The sequence below is a fragment of the Lynx rufus genome, unplaced genomic scaffold, assembly GCF_022079265.1.
Source record: "Lynx rufus isolate CCGP_SWC_20201006 ecotype Redwood Valley unplaced genomic scaffold, mLynRuf1.p SCAF_3, whole genome shotgun sequence".
Classification (NCBI taxonomy): domain Eukaryota; kingdom Metazoa; phylum Chordata; class Mammalia; order Carnivora; family Felidae; genus Lynx; species Lynx rufus.
Window position 1 is genome coordinate 10,517,501 of NW_025814845.1, and position 24,155 is coordinate 10,541,655.

General features: G+C 43.6%; 1 protein-coding gene across 1 annotated transcript in view; it reads right to left on the bottom strand.

Moving 5' to 3' along the window:
- FAM184B (family with sequence similarity 184 member B) overlaps positions 1 to 23,892 on the bottom strand; it is a 155,714-nt gene extending 131,822 nt beyond the window's left edge. The window contains exon 1 of the mRNA XM_047090611.1: positions 23,742 to 23,892. Within this exon, the coding sequence (XP_046946567.1) occupies positions 23,742 to 23,888 (147 nt within the window). The 5' untranslated portion in view covers positions 23,889 to 23,892. The remainder of the gene's footprint in view (positions 1 to 23,741) is intronic.
- Positions 23,893 to 24,155: the final 263 nt, after the last annotated feature.

The window sequence follows — 24,155 nt, forward strand, 5'->3', positions numbered from 1 at the left end:
TAAAAGTCATATATGAACGACCCAACGCTACTATCATCCTCAATGGGGAAAAACTGACAGCTTTCCCTTTAAGGTCAGGAACAAGACAGGGATGTCCACTCTCACCACTGTCATTCAACATATTATTAGAAGTCTTCGCCTCTGAAATCAGACAACACAAAGAAATAAAAGGCATCCAAATCGGCCAGGAGGAGGTCAAACTTCCACTCTTCGCGGATGATATGATACTCTATATGGAAAACCCAAAAGATTCCACCAAAAAACTGCCAGAATTGATTCATGAATTCAGCAAAGTTGCAGGATTTAAAATCAATGCACAGAAATTGGTTGCATTCCTATACACCAACAATGAAGCAACAAAGAGAAATCAAGGAATTGATCCCATTTACAGCTGCACCAAAAACCATAAAATACCTAGGAATAAATCTAACAAAAGAGGTGAAAAATCTATACGCTGAAAACTATAAAAAGCTTATGAAAGAAATTGAAGAAGACATAAAAAAAATGGAAAAAGATTCCATGCTCCTGGATAGGAAGAACAAACATTGTTAAAATGTCAATACTACCCAAAGCAATCTACATATTCAATGCAATCCCTATCAAAATAACACCAGCATTCTTCACAGAGCTAGAACAAATAATCCTAAAATTTGTATGGAACCAGAAAAGACCCTGAATAGCCAAAGAGATCTTGAAAAAGAAAACCAAAGCAGGAGGCATCACAATCGCAGACTTCAAGGTATACTACAAAGCTGTAATCATCAAGACAGTATGGTACTGGCACAGGAACAGACACTCAGATCAATGGAACAGAATAGAGAACCCAGAAATGGACCCACAAACGTATGGCCAACTAATCTTTGACAAAGCAGGAAAGAATATCCAATGAAATAAAGACAGTCTCTTCAGCAAGTGGTGCTGGGAAAACTGGACAGCAACATGCAGAAGAATGAACCTGGACCACTTTCTTCCACCATCCACAAAAATAAACTCAAGGTGGGTGAAAGACCCCAATGTAAGACAGGAAGCCATCAAAATACTTGAGGAGAAAGTAGGCAAAAACCTCTTTGATCTTGGCTGCAGCAACTTCTTACTCAACACGTTTCTGGAGGCAAGGGAAGCAAAAGCAAAAATGAACTACTGGGACCTCATCAAAATAAAAAGCTCCTGCACAGTGAAGGAAACAATCAGCAAAACTAAAAGGCAACCGACATAATGGGGGAAGATATTTGCAAATGACATATCAGATAAAGGGTTAGTATCCAAAATCTATAAAGAACTTGTCAAACTCAACACCCAAAAAACAAATCATCCAGTGAAGAAATGGGCAAAAGACATGAATAGACACTTCTCCAAAGAAGACATCCAGATGGCCAACAGGCACATGAAAAGATGCTCAACATCACTCCTCATCAGGGAAATACAAATCAAAACCACAATGAGATACCACCTTACACCTGTCAGAATGGCTAACATTAACAACCCAGGCAACAACAGATGTTGGCAAGAATGCAGAGAAAGAGGGTCTCTTTTGCATTGTCGGTGGGAATGCAAGCTGGTGCAGCCACTCTGGAAAACAGTATGGAGGTTCCTCAAAAAATTAAAAATAGAACTACCCTACGACCCAGCAGTTTCCCTACTAGACATTTATCCAAGGGATACAAGTGTGCTATTTCGAAGGGACACATGCATCCCCATGTTTATAGCAGCACTATCAACAATAGCCAAAGTATGGAAAGAGCCCAAATGTCCATTGAAAGATGAATGGATAAAGAAGATGTGGTATATACATACAATGGAGTACTACTCAGCAATCAAAAAGAATGTAATCTTGCCATTCGCAACTACATGGATGGAACTGGAGGGTATTATGCTAAGTGAAATTAGTCTGTCAGAGAAAGACAAAAATCATATGATTTCGCTCATTATGAGGACTTAAGAGACAAAACAGATGAACACAAGGGAAGGGAAACAAAAATAATATAAAAACAGGGAGGGGGGAGAAACAGAAGAAACTCATAAATATGGAGAACAAACTGAGGGTTACTGGAGGGGTTGTGGGAGGGGAGATGGACTAAATGGGGAAGGGCACTAAGGAATCTACTCCTGAAATCATTGCTTCACTATATGCTAACTAATTTGGATGTAAAATTTAAAAGATAAAAAATAAAATTAAAAAAAGAATGAAAGAAAAAAAAAGAAAAGTTAAAAATAAAAGGCTAAGCTAGAGCGGTTACTGGGTGGCCCAGTTGGTCAAGAGTCCAACTACTGGTTCCGGCTCAGGTCATGATCTCACGTTTCTTGGGATCGAGCCGCACTGACCACACGGAGCATGCTTGGGATTCTGTCTCTCCCTCTCTCTCTCTCACTCACTCTCTCTTTCTGCCCCTCCCCTGCTTGTTCTTTCTCTCTCTTAAAATAAATAAACTTAAAAAAAAAGGCTAAAGTAGAACTGTATGTGCAGAATGGAAGGGTCTCCAAGATGTGTTAATATAATTAGTATAATGTGATAATATTAATATAATCTTTAAGCAGTAATAGTGTACATAATAGCATTTGTGTAAAATTTTAAAAACTAGACATGCATAAAAATAGATATGTATATATTTATGTGTAGCTAAATAATATGGTAGTATATGTATAAATTTTGTTTTCACAGAAGAAAATACAGGAAGCCTCCAATAGGTTCATGAGAAGAACTTATTTTTCATTGTCTACCTCTCTGTATTGTATAAATTGTCTTTCTCTGCAATTTTTTAAAATAGTTCACATTGGTTATCTGACTTGTGGAATAATTTGACATCTTTGTTTTATTTTTTATATCTGTGCATTAAAGAAAACAAATAGAAGTTAGTTTGACAGTGAATTCACTGGAGAGTCATTTGGATGGTTGGCTGGAAAGCAGACTATTCAGCAGCGTATTCAAGGCCATTATAATCAAGCCACAGCTTTCCTTTAAGTTTATTCATTTTTTTTTATTAATTCAGCAAATATGTGAAAGGCCACCATGTTTCTAGCTCTATATAAGAAGCTCTACAGATTCAAAGATCACAAGCCATGGACAGTATCCTCAAGTTGCTCATGGGCATTTGTGCCAGTGGAATGTATTGTCCATGATGCTGTCATGGAGGAGAGTGCCATATGTGGTAGTTCCCAAGGTGGGAGGGATCTGTTTGCCTTGGGTGATTCATAAATGCTTCACAAAGCCACTTGAACATGACCTTGGGAAGTGTTAAGATAGAGAGAACATCAAACTGAGGAAACATGTGCAAACACAAGAAGAGGTGGAAGGAAATGGTGTGTTTACAAATCTTTAGGTCATCTGGCATGCCTTGTGCATGGGGTGAGGCCAGGAAGTATTCAGAAGATGAGATTGGAAAGGCAAAAAAAAAAAAAAAGGCATATCACAGATGGCCCTGTTTAATGGCAATAGGGAGCCAACGCAGGATGTGATGTAGCTGCATATATGATCCAGTGGGTTTCAGAGAAGTCACCCCAACATCAGTGAGAATAGATCCTAGTCCCATGGTGGTTACATGAGAGTCTGTGAACCATAGTAATTAATAGCATGGAATGTCTGGATTTGAATTCTGGCTCTACTACTTACTAGTTGTGTGATTTGGGGAAAATTATTTAGCGTTTCTGTGCCTCAGTTTTCTCAGAGTCAATGTCCAATAATCCTCAAACGTCTAGGTATCCAACTTTCTCCAGGACACAGCTACCCTCATACACTCACACAACAGTTCCCCTTGGGGAAAGAGTACCGAGGTGTGAGTTCTTTCTTAAGGGGGCCTGTTCTCCCTTAGATTAAGGGGCTCTGGGCCTATGAACTGATGCAGGTCTGTAACAGTTCAAGGAGCAATGACTCTCAAATAGCTTGATGCAAGTTAGGCCTCTGTTCATGACACCTACAGATATAAAATCATTAAGGTTGAATTAAAAACCCTATACACTTTCAGCTTGAATTACAAGTATCAATATGAAACCATGATGTAATTTATCTTTAGAAAAATACATATTTCATATATCTGCATGGAAGGTCTAGATTCAGGGCATCTGGGTGGCTCAGTTGGTTAAGGGTCTGACTCGATGTCAGGTCAGGTCTTGATCTCAGGGTCATCGGTTTGAGCCACGTGTTGAGCTCTGCGCTAGGCATGGAGCCTACTTTAAAAAAAAAAAAAAAAAGGCCTAGATTTGAGGAACAACCTAGCAGCAATGAGTGCCCTCAGCATATAGACTGCAGACTCTTAATGCCATTTTCTACTAAAAAGAAACAAGGGTTGAAAGATGTGTGAAATATGTGAGTAAGGTATTTAGCAATGTCCACTCTCAAATCTGTAACTCAAACCCTGACCTCTCTCTTAAAGGACCATTAAAAATAACCAGCTGCCTCCCTGACATCTTGACTTGGATGTTTCATAAGACCTTTAAACTCAACATGCCAAAAACAAAACAAATGACCTCCTCCCCACCCCCAACTAAATCTGCCTTGCTACTAACTAGCTGTGTGACTTCAGAGAAGCCTCTTAGCTAGTCTAGTCTCCAGTGTGTGAACTGGGCCAATAACTAAATTATCTCCAGGTCATTTCCAGCTGAAGGAATGTGTGGGACTAAAACTTGCCCCCATTTGTCAGTACTAATTTAATTGTGCATTGTTTCTAAAACTGAACCACTTTTAAGGCAACACTAAGTTCCTATATATTCTTGGAAGCAGCAATACTGCATGATAAATCTTAGCATCAGCTTAGCCATCAGAGATTATTTATTCAGTACTGGCAACTGTGGTGTATTTGGCTGAAATTTCAAATAGCCCATCGTTGCTTTCACTATGGGCTCATGCATCCTGGAACCAACCAGCCAAGTAGCTAACCACCTGCCTCCCTGTAGCAACAGCCAAGGGCCTGTCTGTTGTTGGGAAGATAATTTAGATGACTGTTTTTTTTTTTTTTTTTTTCAGGTCCAGGCTTTTGTATCCGTTTCTGAAATGTGACAGGTGCATTTTTTTCCAAGGTAGGAAGAAGAGATGGTTTTGACCTCTAGTGCCTATTGAAGCATCTGCAGAAGGGTGACATCATTTTTATTGCATAAGTGAGGGCACTGCCACAGTAAAGTGAAAGGGGTAATAAATAAGATCCTTGGAGGCTGTTAAATGGCACTTAGCAGGAGGGAGGCCTGAGTGACAAGTGCACACTGCTCAGGGATCACAACACGCTTCCCCTTTCCTTGGCACTCTACACTGTCACGCTGATGGTGGTGTTCAACTTCACTATCTCTCTGCTTAGATGGTTTACTTGATTTAAGGGGTTAAAAAGTTGGGAAAGGTTAAAACAAATGAGAATAAAAGATAGTTGGGAAAAGGTGGATCAGCCTCTTTCGGCCAATTCAGAACCACCCCCCTCCCCCGCCCCAAGGTATAAAAGATAATGCATTTATCTTTTCTCTGAGGCAGTAGAAGTCTGACGTCAGCTGGAGCATCCTATCCTATCCTTGGGAGTCAAAGGAAATGTGACCGGAACCCCCATTAAACGGACAATGGGTATCTCAGCACCATCCATCCTTTGGGTTTTCAGGGGACTGGATTCTGTTTCTTCTGGTCTCCACCAGCTCCACGTCCCTGCTTCCATTGGACTCATTCCCTTTAGGGATTAGCTCACTGCCCTGAAGTGCTGTCCAGCTTCTTCAGACATTGTCAAGCAGTGGACACTGCCTGGACACTTTTACTCTCCCAAGAACCACCTCTATGGGGGTCAAGGCGGCAGACTTGCCTGAAATGTTGGGAGAAGTGTTCCACTGCATGGCATCAGAGCTCAGCGAGCAGCTCAAAATTGGGTATAGGGCATCTAGCTAGGTTCTTAAAGTTAATTCAAGAAAGTCTTCAGCCATTCGCTGTTGTTTTAAATCCATTTGCTACGTCAGTTAGTTGCCATCTTCACACATCAAGGTAGGTACTGCTTCCAATATTTGTCAGGTGAGGAATCTAAGGAATCTGTTGGGTAACTTTCTAAGGCTTCAGATGGTTTGGAGCACATGAGTGATGTGAATCCAGACCTGACTGACTAGGGCCCCTAAACAATTCAGGATTTCATAACATGCTTAGTTGGTAAGGAATTCATATACGAATTCTCACCTGAGCAACAGTCCAGTGAAGAAAGTAGGGATTGAAATGCCCATTTTGCACATGAGGAGCTGAAGCTCTAGAGGAAATTCAAGATCAACCAGATATTCAAATCAGAAAACTATTCCAGGCTGCCCCTTGTCTGTCCGTGTCTCTTGCCAAATAAATAATCAAACAAGACACACGTCCTGGACTCAGGCAATGCATTCAACATTGTTAGGTATTGCTATTTATGTGTGACTTGTCCTTTTAATGTTAAGAGCACTTAGAGTCTTAAAAGACCTCTGGGAAAATGGGGAGCCCAATCCCCAGGTCTCCCTTGGAAACTCTGGTTTACCAGCAAGAACCACCACACTGTTGCATATTTACACAGAAGCCTCCTGGGCTTCCGGGAAGAAATGTCTCTTCTCCAGGGGACTCTGTGACTTCTGATTAAGTCCTAAGATAGTGAACTGAAGGCTCTTCAAAGTCACTGTCCAAATATGGCTTGAGCCTTGAGTGAACAAAGTCTGCCTAAGTCATTGGTTCTCAATAGGAGTTGATTGGACCACCCCCCCCCAGCCCCCAGAGGTTATTTGGCAACATCTGGAGACATTTTTTGTTGTCTAGGGGAGGGCTACTGGTATCTAATAAGTAGAGGACAGGGATGCTGCTAAACATTTACAATGCACAGGACAGCCTTTCACAACAAAGAATTATTTGGCCTCAAATGTCGGTAGGGCCCAGTCTGAGATACCCTGCCATAAGTCTAAGGTAATGCCCGGGTTTCATCCTGGGCCCTGGTTGACTGACGACACAAAGCAAGCTCAAGGTGGTGGCTATCATGCGTTCTCTGACATAGAAACCTCAAAAACAAGTGGCTTGTTCCCCCATAGAAGGGAATGTAAGGGAACTAAAGTATGAGATAGCCTTCAGAGCTCTTTCTGTGGTGGCTGAACACCAGGGGGAAGGGATGTTCCCCCATCTTCAGAAGAGTGGGCTAGGCGAGTGGCAGGAACCTAGGTGGGGGTAGACAGGGACAGCTGGGGAGCTCCTCTTCCCAAGGAACATAGATGGAAAAGGCAACAAGAAGCAGCAGCAAAGAGGCACAAAGTTCTCCCTGCAGCAACCCTGAGGCAGGCAGGTGAGGTGGGCACTGTGTCCATTAGACAGATCCAGACAGGGAGTCCTCGGGGAATTTCACAGAGGTGATCCAAGCAGTGGCAAAGCTGGAACCAGACCCAAGTCTTCTGATGCTCTTAGAGACTGATTTGGGTGCCCTCCAAGATTTATACTTTGAATTACTAACCTCTAGTGTAAGTGTATTTGGAGAGAGGGCCTTTAAGGAGGTAATTAAAATTAAATGAGGTCATAATGGTGGGGCCCTAATCCAGTAGGACTAGCATCCCAATAAGAAAAGGAAGAGACACCACAAACCTCTCCCCGCATATGCACAAGGGAAAGCAATGTGTGGACACAGCAAGAGGGGGCTGTCTACAAGCCAGGAAGAGACCCCTCTCAACAGAAACCAACATCACTGGCAACTTGTTCTTGAACTTCCAGCCTCCAGAAATGTGAGATAATACATTTCAATTGTTTAAGTCACATGGTCTGTGGTATTCTGTTATGGCAGCCTGAGCCAATTAATACAGATGTCAACATTTGGCTCCCTGTGCCAGGCTCTCCCAACCGTGGCCCATCATTCTAATGACACCCAGGTCACCAATGACCAATTATAATGGCTTCTTTTTCAGGACTCAAACCACCTTCCATCTCTGCACCACCCGCCACCAGTCAACACTCCCTCTTGAAGGCCTCTCCTCCCGTGTGAAACACCAGCTTTACCTATGTCTCCCAATATCTCTCTCAGGGCTCTCTCAGGCTCTCTCTCTTTCATAGGATAGCTATCCTGAAGGTTCCATTTTTGACAGTCTTTTGTTCTAATGCTGCAAATCCTCCCTGGGAAATCTGCCAAAAGACCTATTTCCACAAGGATTTTAAACAATCTCCATAGCAATGAATGGAAGTACCCAGTCCAGAATCAGTTTGTACCAAATATTTACTGAGTGAAGGAGTAAATGAAGAAATAAACAAACTATCCTCTATAAGTTAATAATTCCTAAAATCCAGTCTCTAGCCTAGCTATTTCTTCTGAGGTCCAACCCTACTGTCTTAGGGACTGCCCATAGCTGCAAAACAAACTACCCTTGAACTCAATGACTTATTACAAGAAGCATTTTTTTTTTCTCATGCAGGCTAACTATGGTTGAGCTGATCTAGGCTGGGCTTGGCTGAGTGGATCTGCCCCATGTTTCAGATTTTGAATCATCTGGGTTTGGCTCCAAGCTGTGAGAGCTGGATTCAGGTCTGCTCCTTTGGGGTCAGACTATAGGGACTGTGGCCACTCAGCACATGGTTTTCTCATGGCAATATCCAAATGGCACAAGCACATCGAAGGCCTCTGCGCATGTTCACAGCCTTTAACATTCCATGGACCAAAGCAGGTTCAAGAAGAAGCCCATCATCAATGCAATGAGGAGGCAAACTCTGTTCATGGGATGGGGGAAGGGGATAGGAGTATTTGCTGAACACTAATGCAAACATCCAAGCTAGCACAACTATATATTGAATCTCCCACAACATATTTCCCCCTTTGAGTATCTTACAAAGTCCTTAAATTCTCCATGTCGTTTGCCAAGAACCTGCCACTACCAAATCCTCCTTTCGTAGAGTTGGGTCTCCCTGTCCATATCCTATTAGCAGGCGATCCTGCTGAATTTGGACAGAATTCCAAATACCTACTTCTACCAGCCAGCTCCCCTGAATTCTGAATCACCCACCTTCTAGAACCCCTCATTGTCCTGGCCCACACAGCTGAAGAACTCTCCCATTGCAGACATCAGCCTGACTCACACTTGTGCTGCCTAGGCTTTTCAGACACTGCATCCCTGGAATCTCAATGGGATGCTCACTTCCCAGCTCCTGTTGTTCAGTGCTGGTTCTCCCCCTACCAATCAACTCCAGCTACCAAGGTCCCACAAGGCCCTGTGCCTCTGCTTCCCTAAGTCACAATGAGGATACTACACACTGCACAGCCCTTTTGAGCACTCACCTGCTGTAATGGAAACAAGCTTCTCTCTATCAGCTCTTCTCTGGGGATAGCATGTCATGGATGTGGCTATGAACCACTTTTCATGGAACTCACATTAGGACCCACCAAAGGGGAGAGAAGTCAGCACATGAGTTACTGATTAGCATTTGCTTTCCTGAGGCATGGTTTAGTTTACATTTGCTCACAAATACACACACACACACACACACACACACACACACACACCCCTATACTCTGTTCTAATTTCCCCACTCATTTTTATTTAGGCTGTCACCAGATAATTTGATAGGCTTCCTTGGGACCAATGGGCCCTGCTCCAGGAGGCTGAGGACAGGAATAGCAAGTCTGGACAGGAGCACTTTGGCAGCATGGAGAGGAAAAGCTTTGCAAGACAAATGTCGCCAGTATTGCTGGCTCTTGTCTGCTGTATTAATTTCTCCTTTAAAAGAAAGCTGACCCATTTTTTCCGGCCCACAGCCCTAATGGACTCTTATTCAGAGGCCATCCTTCTCCCACATAAAGAGCTGTATTGTGTTTAATGATAAGGCTTTTAATGGAATTTGCTATTTCTGGGTCTCTGGGAAAACGCCATTAATGAGCTTGCAAGAGCAAAGAAAAGCAGACGCTTCAGGGGCGTGCTTCTCAAGGGCAGGCTACCCTGGCAAGATGATGCACGAAAACCAGAAAACAGGTTCTTTCACACTTTCTTGGAACTGGTTTGACCTAACAAAACTATGATCGAGACAAACTTTGTCTTCAAAATGTCAAGGTATCGCTCTTACCCGCCCCCATGCTACCCACCCCCAACATCCTCTCGGCATGCCCCTCATTCTGATATCGCCCACAAGTGCTTCTGTCACCCTGATCATAAAAACCATCAGCAGAGTGCAAAACTAGACCAAGACACGCAGGTAAACTAAGCAGACTAACACCTGCCACTCCTTCAAAACCTGGAATTGATCCAAGGCCTGTTTAAGACACTGCGAATGACATGAGGAGGAGAGACCCAAGAAAGAGGCAGGCCACTCCAGGTGCGTAGGTGGCAGTTTTAATAACAGCAAAGGGACCTTTCATACGAGGCTTATCTTGGGTGACAGTAAGACAAACGGACGCCTGCACCCACCCTCCAAATCTTAAAAGGTTACTAAGAGGCCCTCACCCAGGCCCGGTCACGTATATACTGGTGGTTTTCAACACCACATCACCCTCTCAAGGCTGTGTCCTCGGAGCAGCCTCTGGGAGCTGGAAAGGCAAGCGGAACCCACATTTCAAGGCAGGAGAGGGGGTGCCCGGGTCCAGCTCACAGGTCAGTTGGTGGTCCCGTCTTTTTGATGACGGTCCCCAACAATGCAATGCTTCTCTGAAGGAGTGGCTTCTGCCATCCCTGGGCCCTTCCTATGATGTGCTGCCACCTCTTACAGATGGAGTTTTGCTGGTACACCTGCCCTTTCATGTCTCCTGCTGGCACTCGCCGTGTCCTGGCACTCATGGAGCACTAAAGACATAGAAAAAAGGTGTAAGATGCAGACCTTGTCCTCAAAGGTTTAACAGTTCAAACTAATCCGACTCCCATTACTATTATTGAGAGCAGAGCACTATGTTCCAAGCTGTTGAAAGTTCAAAAATGAGGAAGACAAAACAGAGGGTCCTGGTTACCTTACAGGCTTGCTCAACCTGAAGTCTGCAGCATCACCTGAGCTGGCTGAAAATGCATATTCTCAGCCCTCACTGGGGACCGACTGAATGCAAAGTGCTAAAGGTGGGCCTAGCCGCGTGTGTTTAATACTAACATCCGAGCAGCACAGGCCTCAAGAGCTTCTAGAGAAGTGTAGGAAATAAGACAAACATGCAATCTCGCTGCTACCAAACAGGCCAAGCCCGGGCCCGGCAACGGACCAGGACCTATCGCCTAGGCCAGAGGCAGTGGCCTCGGAGTCAGGCTGAAGTCACAGCCACCAGTGCAGTTTTCAAAATGCATCACTGCCTGAGCCCCACACTTTGCTGGTCTAAATTTTTGTTAAAAAACCCTGACGGTTATGAGAGGAGAGCAGCTCAGCAGATATCTGAGAGAGCAGTAGCCTTCAGTAACGGTGAAGAGGGGATTGTAAGAAGCCAGTGTATTTGCTTTCCGTGGCGCCATAACAAGTCACCCACAGACTGGTTTCCAACAACAGAACTTTAGGGGAGCCTGGCTGGCTCAGTCAGGAGAGCGTGGGACTCTTGATCTCAGGGTCATGAGTTCAAGCTCCACACTGGGTGTAGAATTTACTTAAATAAGTACTTTAAAAAATAAAGTAAAACAACAGGACTTTATTCTCTCACAGTCCTGGAGGTCAGAAGTTCAAAGTCGAGGTGCCTGTAGGGCCTCACTCCCTTCTGAAGCACAGGGGGAGAATCATCCATTCTTGGCCTCTTCCAGCTTCTGGTGGCTGCAGGTGTTTCTTGGCTTTTGGAGCACTTCTCCAATCTCTGCCTCCGTTGTCACAGGGCCTTCACCTCTTCCATCTCAAATCTTCCTCTGCTGTTCTCTTGTAAGGACACGTGTCATTGGATTTAGGGCCCACTCAGACAATAGAAGACTATCTCATCTCAAGACACTTAACCTTCAAAGGCTCCTTTTCCCAATAAGGTAGGATTCATGCGTTCCAGAGCTTTGGTGTCTACCGGGGACACAATTTTTGTGTGTGTCTACCACAGTCACCAACAAGAGAAGACAGCGTCTGCCAAGCATACAATTAGCATGAAGCAGTAAAAGACTGAGCAGTCTCTTGGGCTTGCTTGTTAACCAAATGGGAGCCCGAAGTTCAAGGGGCAAACTTATTATGGCAGCTGTTCAGAATTCAGCTGTTCAGAATTTAGCTTTTCAGGAAAATTTTACCACCATTCTGCTTCGAAAGACTGAGGAGAACACTATGTCTGATGATGACATCAATGATTCACAAGCAGGCCTCCCTGCTTCCTGTTTTGAAGGTTCCACAGCAAAGGAAAAGGTTTTCTCAGCAGACCAGGGACAAGACAGGGAGAAGAGCTCATGTGCCACAGATTCCACTGGAGCCCTGAGCTGTGAGGAAGCTGCTTGCTTCTCTGATGGCTTGAGCAACCCAGGAGCATCCTTGAGCGACATCCTCTTACTCTGGAGGATCAGAATACAGTAACTTCAAAGAGGTCCATTACACAGTCAGAATGTGAAATGACAATCTGGGCCTGTGATTATGTCACTGTAGTTTGAAAGTAATTACAGTAGCCCCTTCTCCCTGCCCTTATCTGCTGGGGACACATTCCAAGAGCCCCAGTGGATGCCCTGAACCCACAGATAGTACTGAACTCACTTGTACGTGCTATAGGTTTTTTCCTTCACATACACATTTATGATAAAGCTTAATTTATAAAGTAGGCATAGTAAGAGATTAACAACAACAGCTACTAATAAAATAGAGCAATTTTAATGCTATACTATAAAGAAAGTTACGTGAATGTGGTCTCTGTCTCTCAAAATGTCTTACTGTACTGTCCTCACCCTTCTTGTGGTGATGTGAGATGATAAAATGTCTACATGATGAGACAAAGTGAGGCAAATGCCACAGGCATTGTGACACGTATATCACACTGTATCGGGAAGATCATCTGCTTCTGGACTGTAGTTGACCCTAGGTAACTGAAACCACGGAGAAGGGGGGGGGACCACTGTACATCATGGTCTCGGAAACTATGAGTGTTGCTCTCATGGAACTGTTCCAGCAGTTTATAGAGGTAGAGAGCTGTAATAAATGCCTTTAAAAATGGCAAGCTTTGCAGTTAACAAGTCCGGAGAACATCTTGTATATGAGACTGCTTTCAACTAGTCACAAAATAGCCCTCTCTCCAGCTCTCTCCCTTCCAAACTTCCTGATATTCCCTCATAGGAGTCTACCTGTAACGAAGGTGAGTTTTGCTCATAGAAATTTAACCAAAGAAAATAATATAGCACGTGTGCAGTCTCAAGAACATCCATCATAATACTAAATTACAACAATGAAAAACTGGAATCAACCAAAATGCCCACCAATAATAGTTCTCAGGGAAACTTCCTTGATGCCTTGGGCTGTTCAATGTTTTCATACTTCTTGCTTGGTAACATATCAAAATTGTAATTTGCTTGCTGTATAAAAACAGTAGATAATAAATAAACATTGAAAAAAATTATGTTGGAGAGCTCAAGATCTATTGTGAAGGTAACACAATAGTTATGTATCATGTAACCCTATTTTTGGAAATTATATGTCTATATTTGCATGGGGAATTATATGGTAGGATGTGTAAAAATATTACTTATTATATCACTATAGTTAATACATATTTGAAAGTGCTTTAAAATCTTGTTGTTTGTATTTTTGATTTTTCTAAAATGGATGTTTTTCTTTTTTTTTTTTAATTGTTTTTAATGTTTATTTTTGAGAAAGAGAGACAGAGCACAAGCAGGGGAGAGGCAGAGAGAGAGGGAGGAGACACAGAATCCGAAGGCGGCTCCAGGCTTGCAGGCTCCAGGCTCTAAGCTGTCAGCACAGAGCCTGACTCGGGTCTCGAACCCACAAACCGCAAAATCATGACCTGAGCTGAAGTCGGACACTCAACCAATTGAGCCACCCAGGTACCCCTGGATGCGTTCTTCTAAAACAGTATATGATTGGTCATTGCTCTTTTATTTTACCTTATAATTCTGGTGTCCTGAAGGAATTGGAATCTGACCAATGGAAGCACCAAGTTTGGTCAGACCCTGTGTCCGTAGTCAGGGGCTGGAAGTGACTAAGTCAGATGCTGGTTTGGGAGGGAATGGAAGAAGTCCACTTACTTGTCAGATTTGACCAGTTCCCCACAGCACTCAGAAAATTAGAGAGTAGCACCTCCTGAGTTCTGGCCTTGAGAAGAGCTTCCCCACTTTCCCACAAAATGTACGTAGACTCTGGTTAAAATTTGATACTTTATCCCAGGAGCAGAGGAAGGTCAGGGTAGAGCTGTATTCATTTAGTCCATCAATGAGCACATGTGGGCACCGATCACTAACCAGGCACTGTTTTGGGCACTAGAGGTAGAGGAGAAAAGAAAGCACACAGAAATCCCCGCCCTCAAGGAACTTCCTCTGCAGAGAAGAGAAGGCAATAAATAGAGAGAGGAGAAGAAGAAAACAGCAGATAGAGCCAAGAGGACCTCAGAAATGAGCAGGGCAGCAGCACAGTCTAGGGGCACAGGGAGGCCGGGTCCGAAGAGACATCTGAGCCGAGACTGGTCAGCCAAGCCAGGGGTCGGGCAGAAGACTCCGCAGGACAAAGACACCGAGCAGCACAAACTGGGCACATTTGAAAGGCCAAAAAGAAGGACGATGTGGCCCGGTAGGTGACACTGAGACATGGTCAGCAGCCACCTCAAGTGACCACCATTGAGAATGTATTCTAGGTGAACAAATTTCATTCCAAGAGAAACAGGAAGCCACGGCATTTGAAACAGAAGAACGACACGTTCTGGTTTATATTTTAAAGGCTCATGCTCGCCACTGTGTGAGGAGCCCAGGGTAGACCACAGGATCCTGAGGAGGCCACAGCCAGGGTCGGAGCAGAGGTGGAGGTGGACAAGGAGAATGGAGATGGACTGATTCGTTATTTGTTTATGGGGTGAAGTCACCAGGACTTGCTTTCAGAACTGGATTCAAGCAGGAGAAAGATAGGATTCAGTTTATTTTGTTTAATGTTGTTTTAATTTAGCAGCTTTATTGAGATACAATTCTTATACCATACAATTTGCCTAATTAAACTACAGTTCAGTGGCTTTAAGTACATTCACAGAGTTGTGTAACCATCACTACAACTGTCTTTAGAATATTCCCTTCAGGGGGGCACTTGGGTGGCTCACAGTCAGTTAAGCAGTTAAGCATCCGACTCTTGGTTTTGGCTCAGATCATGATCTCATAGTTGGTGAGTTCAAGCCCTGTGTCGGACTCTGCACTGACAGCACAGAGACTGCTTGGGATCTCTTCTGCCCCTCCCCCACTCACACTCTCACTCTCTCTCTCTCAAAAGTAAATAAACTTAAAAAATATATTATATAAAAACATAATATTCTTTACCCTAAAAAGAAGCCCTGTATCCCTTAGCCACTACCTGCCCCCCACCTCGTACTTCGCACCACATTTCATTTATCCATTCTTCCACTGATGGACATTTAGCTCATTTCTATTTTGTGGCTATTATGAATAATGCTGCTATGAAAAGTGTATGAGTTTTTGTGTGGGTGTATGTTTTAATTTCTCGTGGGTACTGCAGAATTGGTGCTTCATATGATAACTCTGTTTAACTGTTGGAGGAACTGCCAGACTGTTTTCCAAAGCAGGTGGAATGTTGTGTGTTCCCACCAACAGTGTGTGAGGCTTTGATTCGTTTTTTTTTTTATAAGGGAAATCATTTTTAAGTTTATTCATTTTGAGAGAAGGAGAGAGAGAGTGAGAGTGAGAGCGCACAAGCAGGGAGGGGCAGAGAAATGAAGAGACAGGATCCCAAGCAGGCTCTGCGCCATCAGCACAGAACCCAGCGCAGCATTCGAGCTCCCGAACTGTCAGATCATGACCTTAGCTGAGATCAGGAGTCCAACGCTTAACTAACTGAGACACCCAGGCACCCCGAGGCTTTGATCCTGTTTTATGGTCACTCTGGCTGCTGTGTGGAAAAAGGATTGATGCAGACATCAGAATGGTCATGCAAAAGTGGAGGTTATCTTAGTAGAGTTCAGACACCCCACTTAAGGTGTACTTCATTTGTTTGTTTTATGGCAAAAAGATTTTTGTGAGGAAGCCATCTTTATACCATGAATCACATCATTAAATGAAAAGATTCCAACAGAGAGAACTTGTTAAAACAGATCTGCAGTTTTCAAATCTAGGATCCTAAAGCAAACTGGTATGGAACTGAGTGAACATCTGTCCCCAAACAAGCTCCTGCAAGCAGGAGGTATTTTCAGAGAAGCTACGGGAGTCAGGGGGTACAATAAAGTTTCCACACCTTTAAGCCATGAAAACCCAGGGCTCAAGTGGCAGCCTGTGGCTGAGGACTCCTGTGGCAACAGGCATCACTCCTACTGCCTTTGGACCCTCCCTCTCTGTCCCAGAGAAGGGCTGGCTTTGTTCCCACTGCTGCTTTGGACAACTGGGCAAGAGTCCTGTCCCTCTGCACTTCTTCCAGTCCAGAAAGGAATGGGAAGCCAGTGTCTATCAAGCTCACAATATGACCAGCCCTGGGCGAGACGCTCCATTTGCAGTCAGTAAAACCTCTTCTGTCAAATTACCAAGGAAGAAACATTTATTTTTTCCAATTAGAGATGAGGAAAGTTGGCCCCTTTGGCTCAGAAGGTCAGAAAAGGCTTCTCTAAAGAGTTGGTATTTAAGCTGATACCAGCCACGTCCAGATCCGGAGGAAGAACAGTCCACAGTAAACCCCCAAATCATTCATTAGCTAGCTCTCCACATGTCTTCATGTTTTTTTTCATTTAATTTGTATTTATTAGCATAAATAAGAGTAAGAAGTATCCCTCTAGAAACAAATCAAGTTTAAATTGATTGAAAAGATAACTTTGAGTAGAAATTGTCATTGTTTTTCCTTAATCTCTCCATAACAATAGCCCCCACTCCATCCCTACAGACATCCACTATCTCCCTCACACATTAGTACCATTGTCTCTGCTAATATGTCTTAGTAGACATTGGACCTGGGGGAGATCATGTAAACCAATGGCATGGCAGACAACGTGCGTTTCTATGGGCAGATGGCTCCATGAGAAAAAAGGAGGAAGAGGAAAGAGCTCTGCCCAATTCCTACTCTTAGCCTCAGTAATTGGATACGCATTCCCCCTTCCATGGGAAAAAGTAGTAAAGATGATTGGGAGAGGTTAAGTGTGGACACATAAGGATGACCAGGGAAGAAATATTCCCCACCCTCCACACACACCCAGCACTAGGTTCTGGATGTCCTGGTTCTGTCACTACATACTAATGTGACATTGGGCAAGAATGCTGGCTCTCTTCTGGATCTCAGATTTCTTCTCTCTCAATTAGAGATGGTGCTTCCCTCCTTGCCATGCAGAACTGCTGTGCGCACAGGATGAGTAAGTGTGTCAAAGGCTTTGCAGAGAGCACACACACTACCAAAAAAAGAATGAAATCTGTCCGTTTGCAACAACACAAATGGATCTCGAGGGTACAACACTAAGTGGAATAGGACAGAGAAAGACAAATACCATACGATTTTACTCATATGTGGAATCTAAAGAACAAAACAAATGAACAAACAAATACAGAAAGACTCATAAATACAGAGAACAAACTGGTAGTTGCTAGAGAGGAGCGGGATTTGGGGAGATGGGCAAAATAGGTGAAAAGGATTAAGAGGTACAAACTTCCAGTTATAAAATAGATGAGTCAAGGGGATGAAAAGTACAGCATAGGGAATGTAGTCAATAATATTATTATAATGTTGTATCATGCAATGATTATCATGGTGCAATGTATGGAATTGCTGAATCACTATGTGGGACACCTGAAATTAATATAACATTATGTGTCAACTATACTTAATAAAATAAATAAATAGGGTCACTTGGGTGGCTCAGTTGGTTAAGCGTCCAACTCTTGATTTCGGCTCAGGTCATGATCTCATGGTTCATGGGTCTGAGCCCCGCGACGAGCTCCACACTAATAATGCAAAGCCTGCTTGAGAGTCTCTCTCTCTTTGCCCCTCCCCCCATAAATAAATAAAAATTTTAAAAATAATAAGATAAATAAGTAAAAAATGAAAGGGGGGGGTAGGGAACTAATATAAAGCCTTGAAGCTCAAAAAGAAAAGATTACAAACACTAACAAATCATAAGGTATCACGAATGTGTGGAAGTTGCAGGCCCTTGCTTGCAGGGTCTTCCAAGAGACTGGCGGAGATGTTTTTAAAACAGTGACTGAGAGGGTCCCGTAGGGTTAGTCTACTCCTTCTACTTTTAGTTGGGAAGCTTCTGGCACCTAGCAGGACTGCTCATTGTCTCCTGGGCCCATTTTCTCTGATCGGGAGATGAGAGGGAGGGCCGTGGGTATGTGGTTACTTGTGGTCCGGGTTCCCGAGAGTCAGTCTTCAGTTGGACAAATGGTTCATGGACAGGGAACGCACACTTTCCCACTCATTTGCTTGTTCTAATTTAAAGGGGTCTTCATTAAAGCTTCTATTTGGGGCAAGACTTTCTATCCCTCGAAAGTTGAAACTGGGGAATCCCTGAGTATGAGGGATGCCAAGCCTTCTGGGTATGAGGATGTGGAGAGCCCTGGAAAAAAAAAAAAAAGAATCAGCCTGAGATTGCTGGGACAGAGCAAAAGCAGAGGTAGGCCTGACTGTCCCAGGCTTGGCTGGGCCAAGCTGCCTGATGTTTTCAAGACTGAAAGCTTCCCAAAGGCTTTCATAGGGATGGATTTGGAACCTCCTGTTGCCCAAATAACCCTTCTGCGTCCACTTTACTGTTTAAACCTTCACTTGTTCTGAAACGGTTGTTCTTGGCCTTGAGAAAACAGCAATGCCTGTCACCTCTCTCTCGTCTCCTTCAAAGGTGGGGCCTGGGGCGTTGTATGCTTCATGTTTGTTTTTAGCTTTTTATTCGGAAACAATTTCAAACTTAGGAAAAAAACTGCCAGAAGAACAGCACAAAGAACATCCCCACACCCATTCACCTGTTCTTAACATCAGTGCCCTTTGTTTTCACCTGTTCTTAACATCAGTGCCCTTTGTTTTCACCTGTTCTTAACATCAGTGCCCTTTGTTTTCACCTGTTCTTAACATCAGTGCCCTTTGTTTTCACCTGTTCTTAACATCAGTGCCCTTTGTTTTATCGTTTGCTTTCTTTCTGTATTCTATTTTCTATATTTTATTTATAAGATAAAATGCTCTGAGAATAAGACATCACACTCATGTCCTGGAAAGTAAGACCTATTTCAAAGTGCATTACTTCAGAATAAGGACATGTTGGTGCATAGCCACGGTATACAGTCAACTCCAGCAAATTTCACAGTGATATAAATGCTTTTACTTTATCATCAAATTCCAGTTTGTCAGTCAACTCCACTGTCTCCTCACAGCAATTTTTCCACCCAGTAGAGACTCCAGTCTAGGATCAGGCATGGCATCTAGTTGTCGGCTCACGGGTGTATATTTTTTTTTAATTTAATTTATTTATTTTGAGGGAGAAAGAGCACGCTTGTGCGCATGCGGGGGAGGGCCACAGCGTGAGGGAAATAATCCCAATCTCCCTCGGTGGTAGCATAGAGCCCGATGTGGAGCTCCATCCCATGAACCGTGAGATCATGACCTGAGCTGAAATCAAGAGCTGGTCGCCCAACCCACCAAACCACCCAGGCGCCCCACCCCTGGTGTATTTTTTTAAAAGCTCCCCAGATGACTGTAATGTGAATCCATGTAAATGAATATTTACCACACTAATACATACTGAGTGTCTACCAGGTGCAAAGTATTGTGAATAAATTAGAGTCTATGATTTTTAAGGGACATACTATCTACAAATCAACTATAACATCAGATGGATAAATATCATGAAAGAATATTTGCCAAGTCTGTGGGAGGAAACTCTAATTAAATTTAACAAGCTCACTGAGAGTCTACTATGTGCCAGGCATTGTACGAACTTCTGGAAAAACAGATGTAAGAAAAAAATAACCAATGCACAATTAATAATGAATGAATGCATGGCTAATTTCAAAAGTGAGGTTTTTCAAAGGCTTTTCTTGGGACCAGTGAGACTTAATAGATAAGTAGGACTCAACTTTTAGAGATGAAGACATTTCAGGAGAGGAGACATCCAGAGGACAATAGAGAGAAGTGAGTGACCATGGAGTAAGCAAAGAAGTGTACTTCATTGTGACTTGAGAACTGAGTGCGTGGAATTGGATTAGGTTTTCTTGGAAAAGTAGGCTGAACAATGCAAGATGACAGAGTCGCTTTGAAACATAGTTGGGCCGTTTCTTCAAAAGTTAAACATAAACTTAACATACAATCCAACAATTCTATTCCTAGGTATCTACCTGAGTGTAATGAAAATGTGTGTCCACACAAGGACTTTGCACAGGAATGTAATGTTTGTAGAGCATTATTTATAGTAGCCCCAGCGTGGAAACAACCCAAATGTGTGCCACAGAAGGTACATATTCATGCATTGGGGTACTACTGAGCAATGAAAAGGAATGAATGACTGATACATACTACAACATGGGTTAACTTCAAAAACATTCTGCTAAGATTTAGCAACTATGTGAAAAAAGCTAGATGGAAATACCACATACTGTATCATTTCACTGAGATGAAATGTCTGGAAAAGACAAATTTATAGACAGAAAGTAGATTAATGGTTGCCTGGTGTTGGAGTTGGAATGGGGACTAAGTACTAATGGGTACCTAGGACAGGTTTCTTTTTTTTCTTTTTTTACATTTTTATTCATTTTTGAGAGACAGAGAGAGACAGAATATGAGCGGGGGAGGGGGAGAGAGAAGGGGAGACACGGAACCTGAAGCAGGCTCCAGGTTCTGAGCTGTCAGCACAGAGCCAGACGCAGGGCTCAAACCCATGAACCGTGAGATCATGACCTGAGCCAAAGTCAGACACTTAACCGACTGAGCCACCCAGGTGCCCCCCTAGGATAGGTTTCTTTACAGTGATAGCAATGTCCCCAGACTGGATTATGGTTATAGAGTAACAACTCTGTACATTTACTAAAAAAGTTGAATCATACACTTACATAGATGAATTTTATAATATGTAAATTATACTTGAATAAAAATGTAAAAATTAAGAAGTTATTAAAATCAGAAAGGAAATATGAATAGTAATCTTAGAAATGAAAAATATAATTATTGAAATTCTAAAACTTAACAGGTAGAAGAAACTCTGGACTGGATAAATTATTTAGAGAACTGGCACACAGAAGGGTTGGATTAAGGAATTCACCAGGAGGCAACGCAGAGGCAAAAAAATTTTTTTTTGAAATCACATTTCAGGATATAGATGAAGTGGCTGGCTTCCTCACTGACCTAACAGCAGTTCTAGAAAAGAGAATGTAGTCAATGACAGAGAAACAATATTTGAAGAGAATATTTCCAGAATTAAAGAGAGCACACCAGTCCTCACCAGAAGGGACACTCACATCTACAGAGTTCTGGTGAAACCGCTGCACGTCAAAATAAAACAAACACAAATCTTGAATACTTTCAACAGAAAGGCAGACTGTCTACAAAGGAATGAAACTTAGACTGGCAGCAGAATTTTTACCAGTGACAATCAGTACCAGAAAACAATGGGGCACCTTCACCAAGGTGCTCTGGGAAAATAACTGCTCACTAGAATTTTACACCCAAACACATTTTCACGCTCTGGGAAAATGACTGTTCACTAGAATTTTACACCCAAATACATTCTCACCCAACAGTGAGGGCAAAATACAGTTCCAAATATACAAAGAATTCCCTCCCCCACCCAGACCCCAACAGAAAGGATTATTAAAAAATGAACTTCAGCTAGAAGAAAAGCAAACCCAAAGAGAAGGCTTTGGATTTGAGGGAAAAATAGTGAGAAGAACCTGATGAAGTGTCAGTGAATTTAAATAACTCTTGACTATAAAAATGATTTTTATTTTTATTTTTTTAATGTTTATTTATTTGGGGGGAGAGAGAGGGAAAGAGTGTGCAAGTGGGGGAGGGGCAGACAGAGAGAGGGAGAGAGGCATTACATAATAAGAATCAATATGACTTCTAATGCAAAATAGCCTTTGAGAAACATTGCCTACTATGTGCTAGGGATCATGCTGCTTTCGTCACTGCTGTGTCTTCAGTGGTTGGCACATAATAGGTGTGCCATAAATACTACTGAGTGGAATGATCACCACATTGTATTAAAATAATCTGTTTACGTGTTTGTTCTACACAGGGGTAGGGACTCCGTCTTAGTTTTGTGCCATCAATATTCAGCACTGGGCCCGGCACACAGCAGGCACTCCATAAATTTAAATGAATTCAAGGTTCATCTCTTCCATAAAATCTCCCTGTCTCTGCCTATAATGGCTTACCCCTTGTTTCCACTTCTATAGAACTCATAATTTGAAATATCTAATTTAGCAACTGATTACACAATAGTGTCTTTTAGTTTTCTTTTCATATTTCAAACCTTGTTTTTCCAAAAGTATTTTAGATTCCTTATAGATAACGATGTTTTATACTGTGCCTAGCACCTTGAATCAATACTTTTTGGGGGGATTAATGTCATATTTGAGTAAATGTAGATCAGTGGTGCCAAGGTCTCAAGGGGTATCTTCATTCTCTTTTTTCAATCCTTGACTAAAGAGATCACTGTTTGGAGACGGGGTCATATGCAAAGAATGTGGACAAGTTGATGGGAGGGGCGGGAGAAGGCAGCTAGTGCCCAATTCCAAGTCTCCCTGCTGTCTTCCTTCCAGCAAAATAGAGAGGAAAATGCCTGTGAACCTACCAAAAAATGGGTGTGGGGAAGTGGAGGAAGATAGAGAAGAGAGCACGTCCCGTACACTACTGGACAGAATCTGGACCTGACCCTTCCACTAGCAGGCACGGTACTAGGAATTTATTATGAGATCAAAAGGAAACCCTGAGGCAAAAGCTACATTCTCACACTGGGAGCCTTGTATAGAAAACAGAGAGGGATGCTATTTCCAGCTCTACAAAAGGCACAGAAAGGGAACCTACCACAAGGAGCTCCTAATAGGGAAGCTGCAGAGGGCTAACAAAGGCCAGTGTGGTATTTTCTTGCTGGTCTTCATAAGGAAGACATCAGGGTCTGGAGAGGTTCAATCCAGTTCCTGGGAGGAGGTAGGGAGATGGGCCCGCTGACCTCCCAAGGTCTTTTGTAATCCAATAATTAATGGGGGAGCCGTACACTTCCCCACTTATGCTCTTACACACATCTGCACCCAGTTTGATAGTAAGTCCTCTGGGCTGCCTTCCAGGTCTAGTACGGTGCCAGGCAAGCTGCTGGCACTCAACAAATGGCTCAAATATTTGTTGAATGAAGGAATAAATTAATCAAGTGTTTAAATAGAGCCCGCATGACCTCCCAAGCTCCAAAGTACAATGATGAATAAAATCACAACATTCCAGGCACGATCACTTGAGCAGAGCTGCCAAAGGAAAACACACAAACACACACACACACACACACACACACACACGCACTGATTCAACTAGGTTTTCCACCTTGGGAACACAGACCACCTGCTCGGCACGCAGTCTGTTGGAGTTTCCTTGGCAAGGATCCTCTCAGCTGCTTTAAGGATGGTGCTTCCAGAAGGTCAAGTTACCAAGATTTAGGACCGCTCCCCTGACCGGTTGGCCTCCCAGACAAAGTTTCTGCCCGGATTCGTCCTGGGCCTCCCCTGGGTGCGTCTGCCCTCCCCCAACCTGGGGCCCCTGGACGCGCAGCTCGCCTGCCCGCAGCGCCTCACCTTACCTTGGTGAGCTGGGCGATCTTCTTGCACATTTTCACGTGCATCTCGGGATCCCAATCCATTCTCCAGTCGGTGCCACCGCGGGCATCAGCTTTGGAGCCCTGGCAAGTCCCGGACGCGTGAATTTTGCTGTTAAGGACAGAAGCCATGGCTAAAACGCGTCCGACACTCAAGGGCTCTCGCTAGTGTTCTAGCTGCCCGTGGTGTGCACGTGCGTGCGCGCGCGGGCGTGTGAGCGTGTGGGCTTCCTCCGGAGCGGTGGCACTGCAGTCCCGCCGCCCGCACCGCCGAGCTGCCCCTACTGCCCCGAGGTGTCGGCCTCTCGGCGGTCCCCGCGCCCACCCTCCCTTCTCCGGCGCTCGCTCGCTCGCTGGCTCGCTGGGTCTCTGGCTCTGCGGGCACCCGCACCCTGCGGC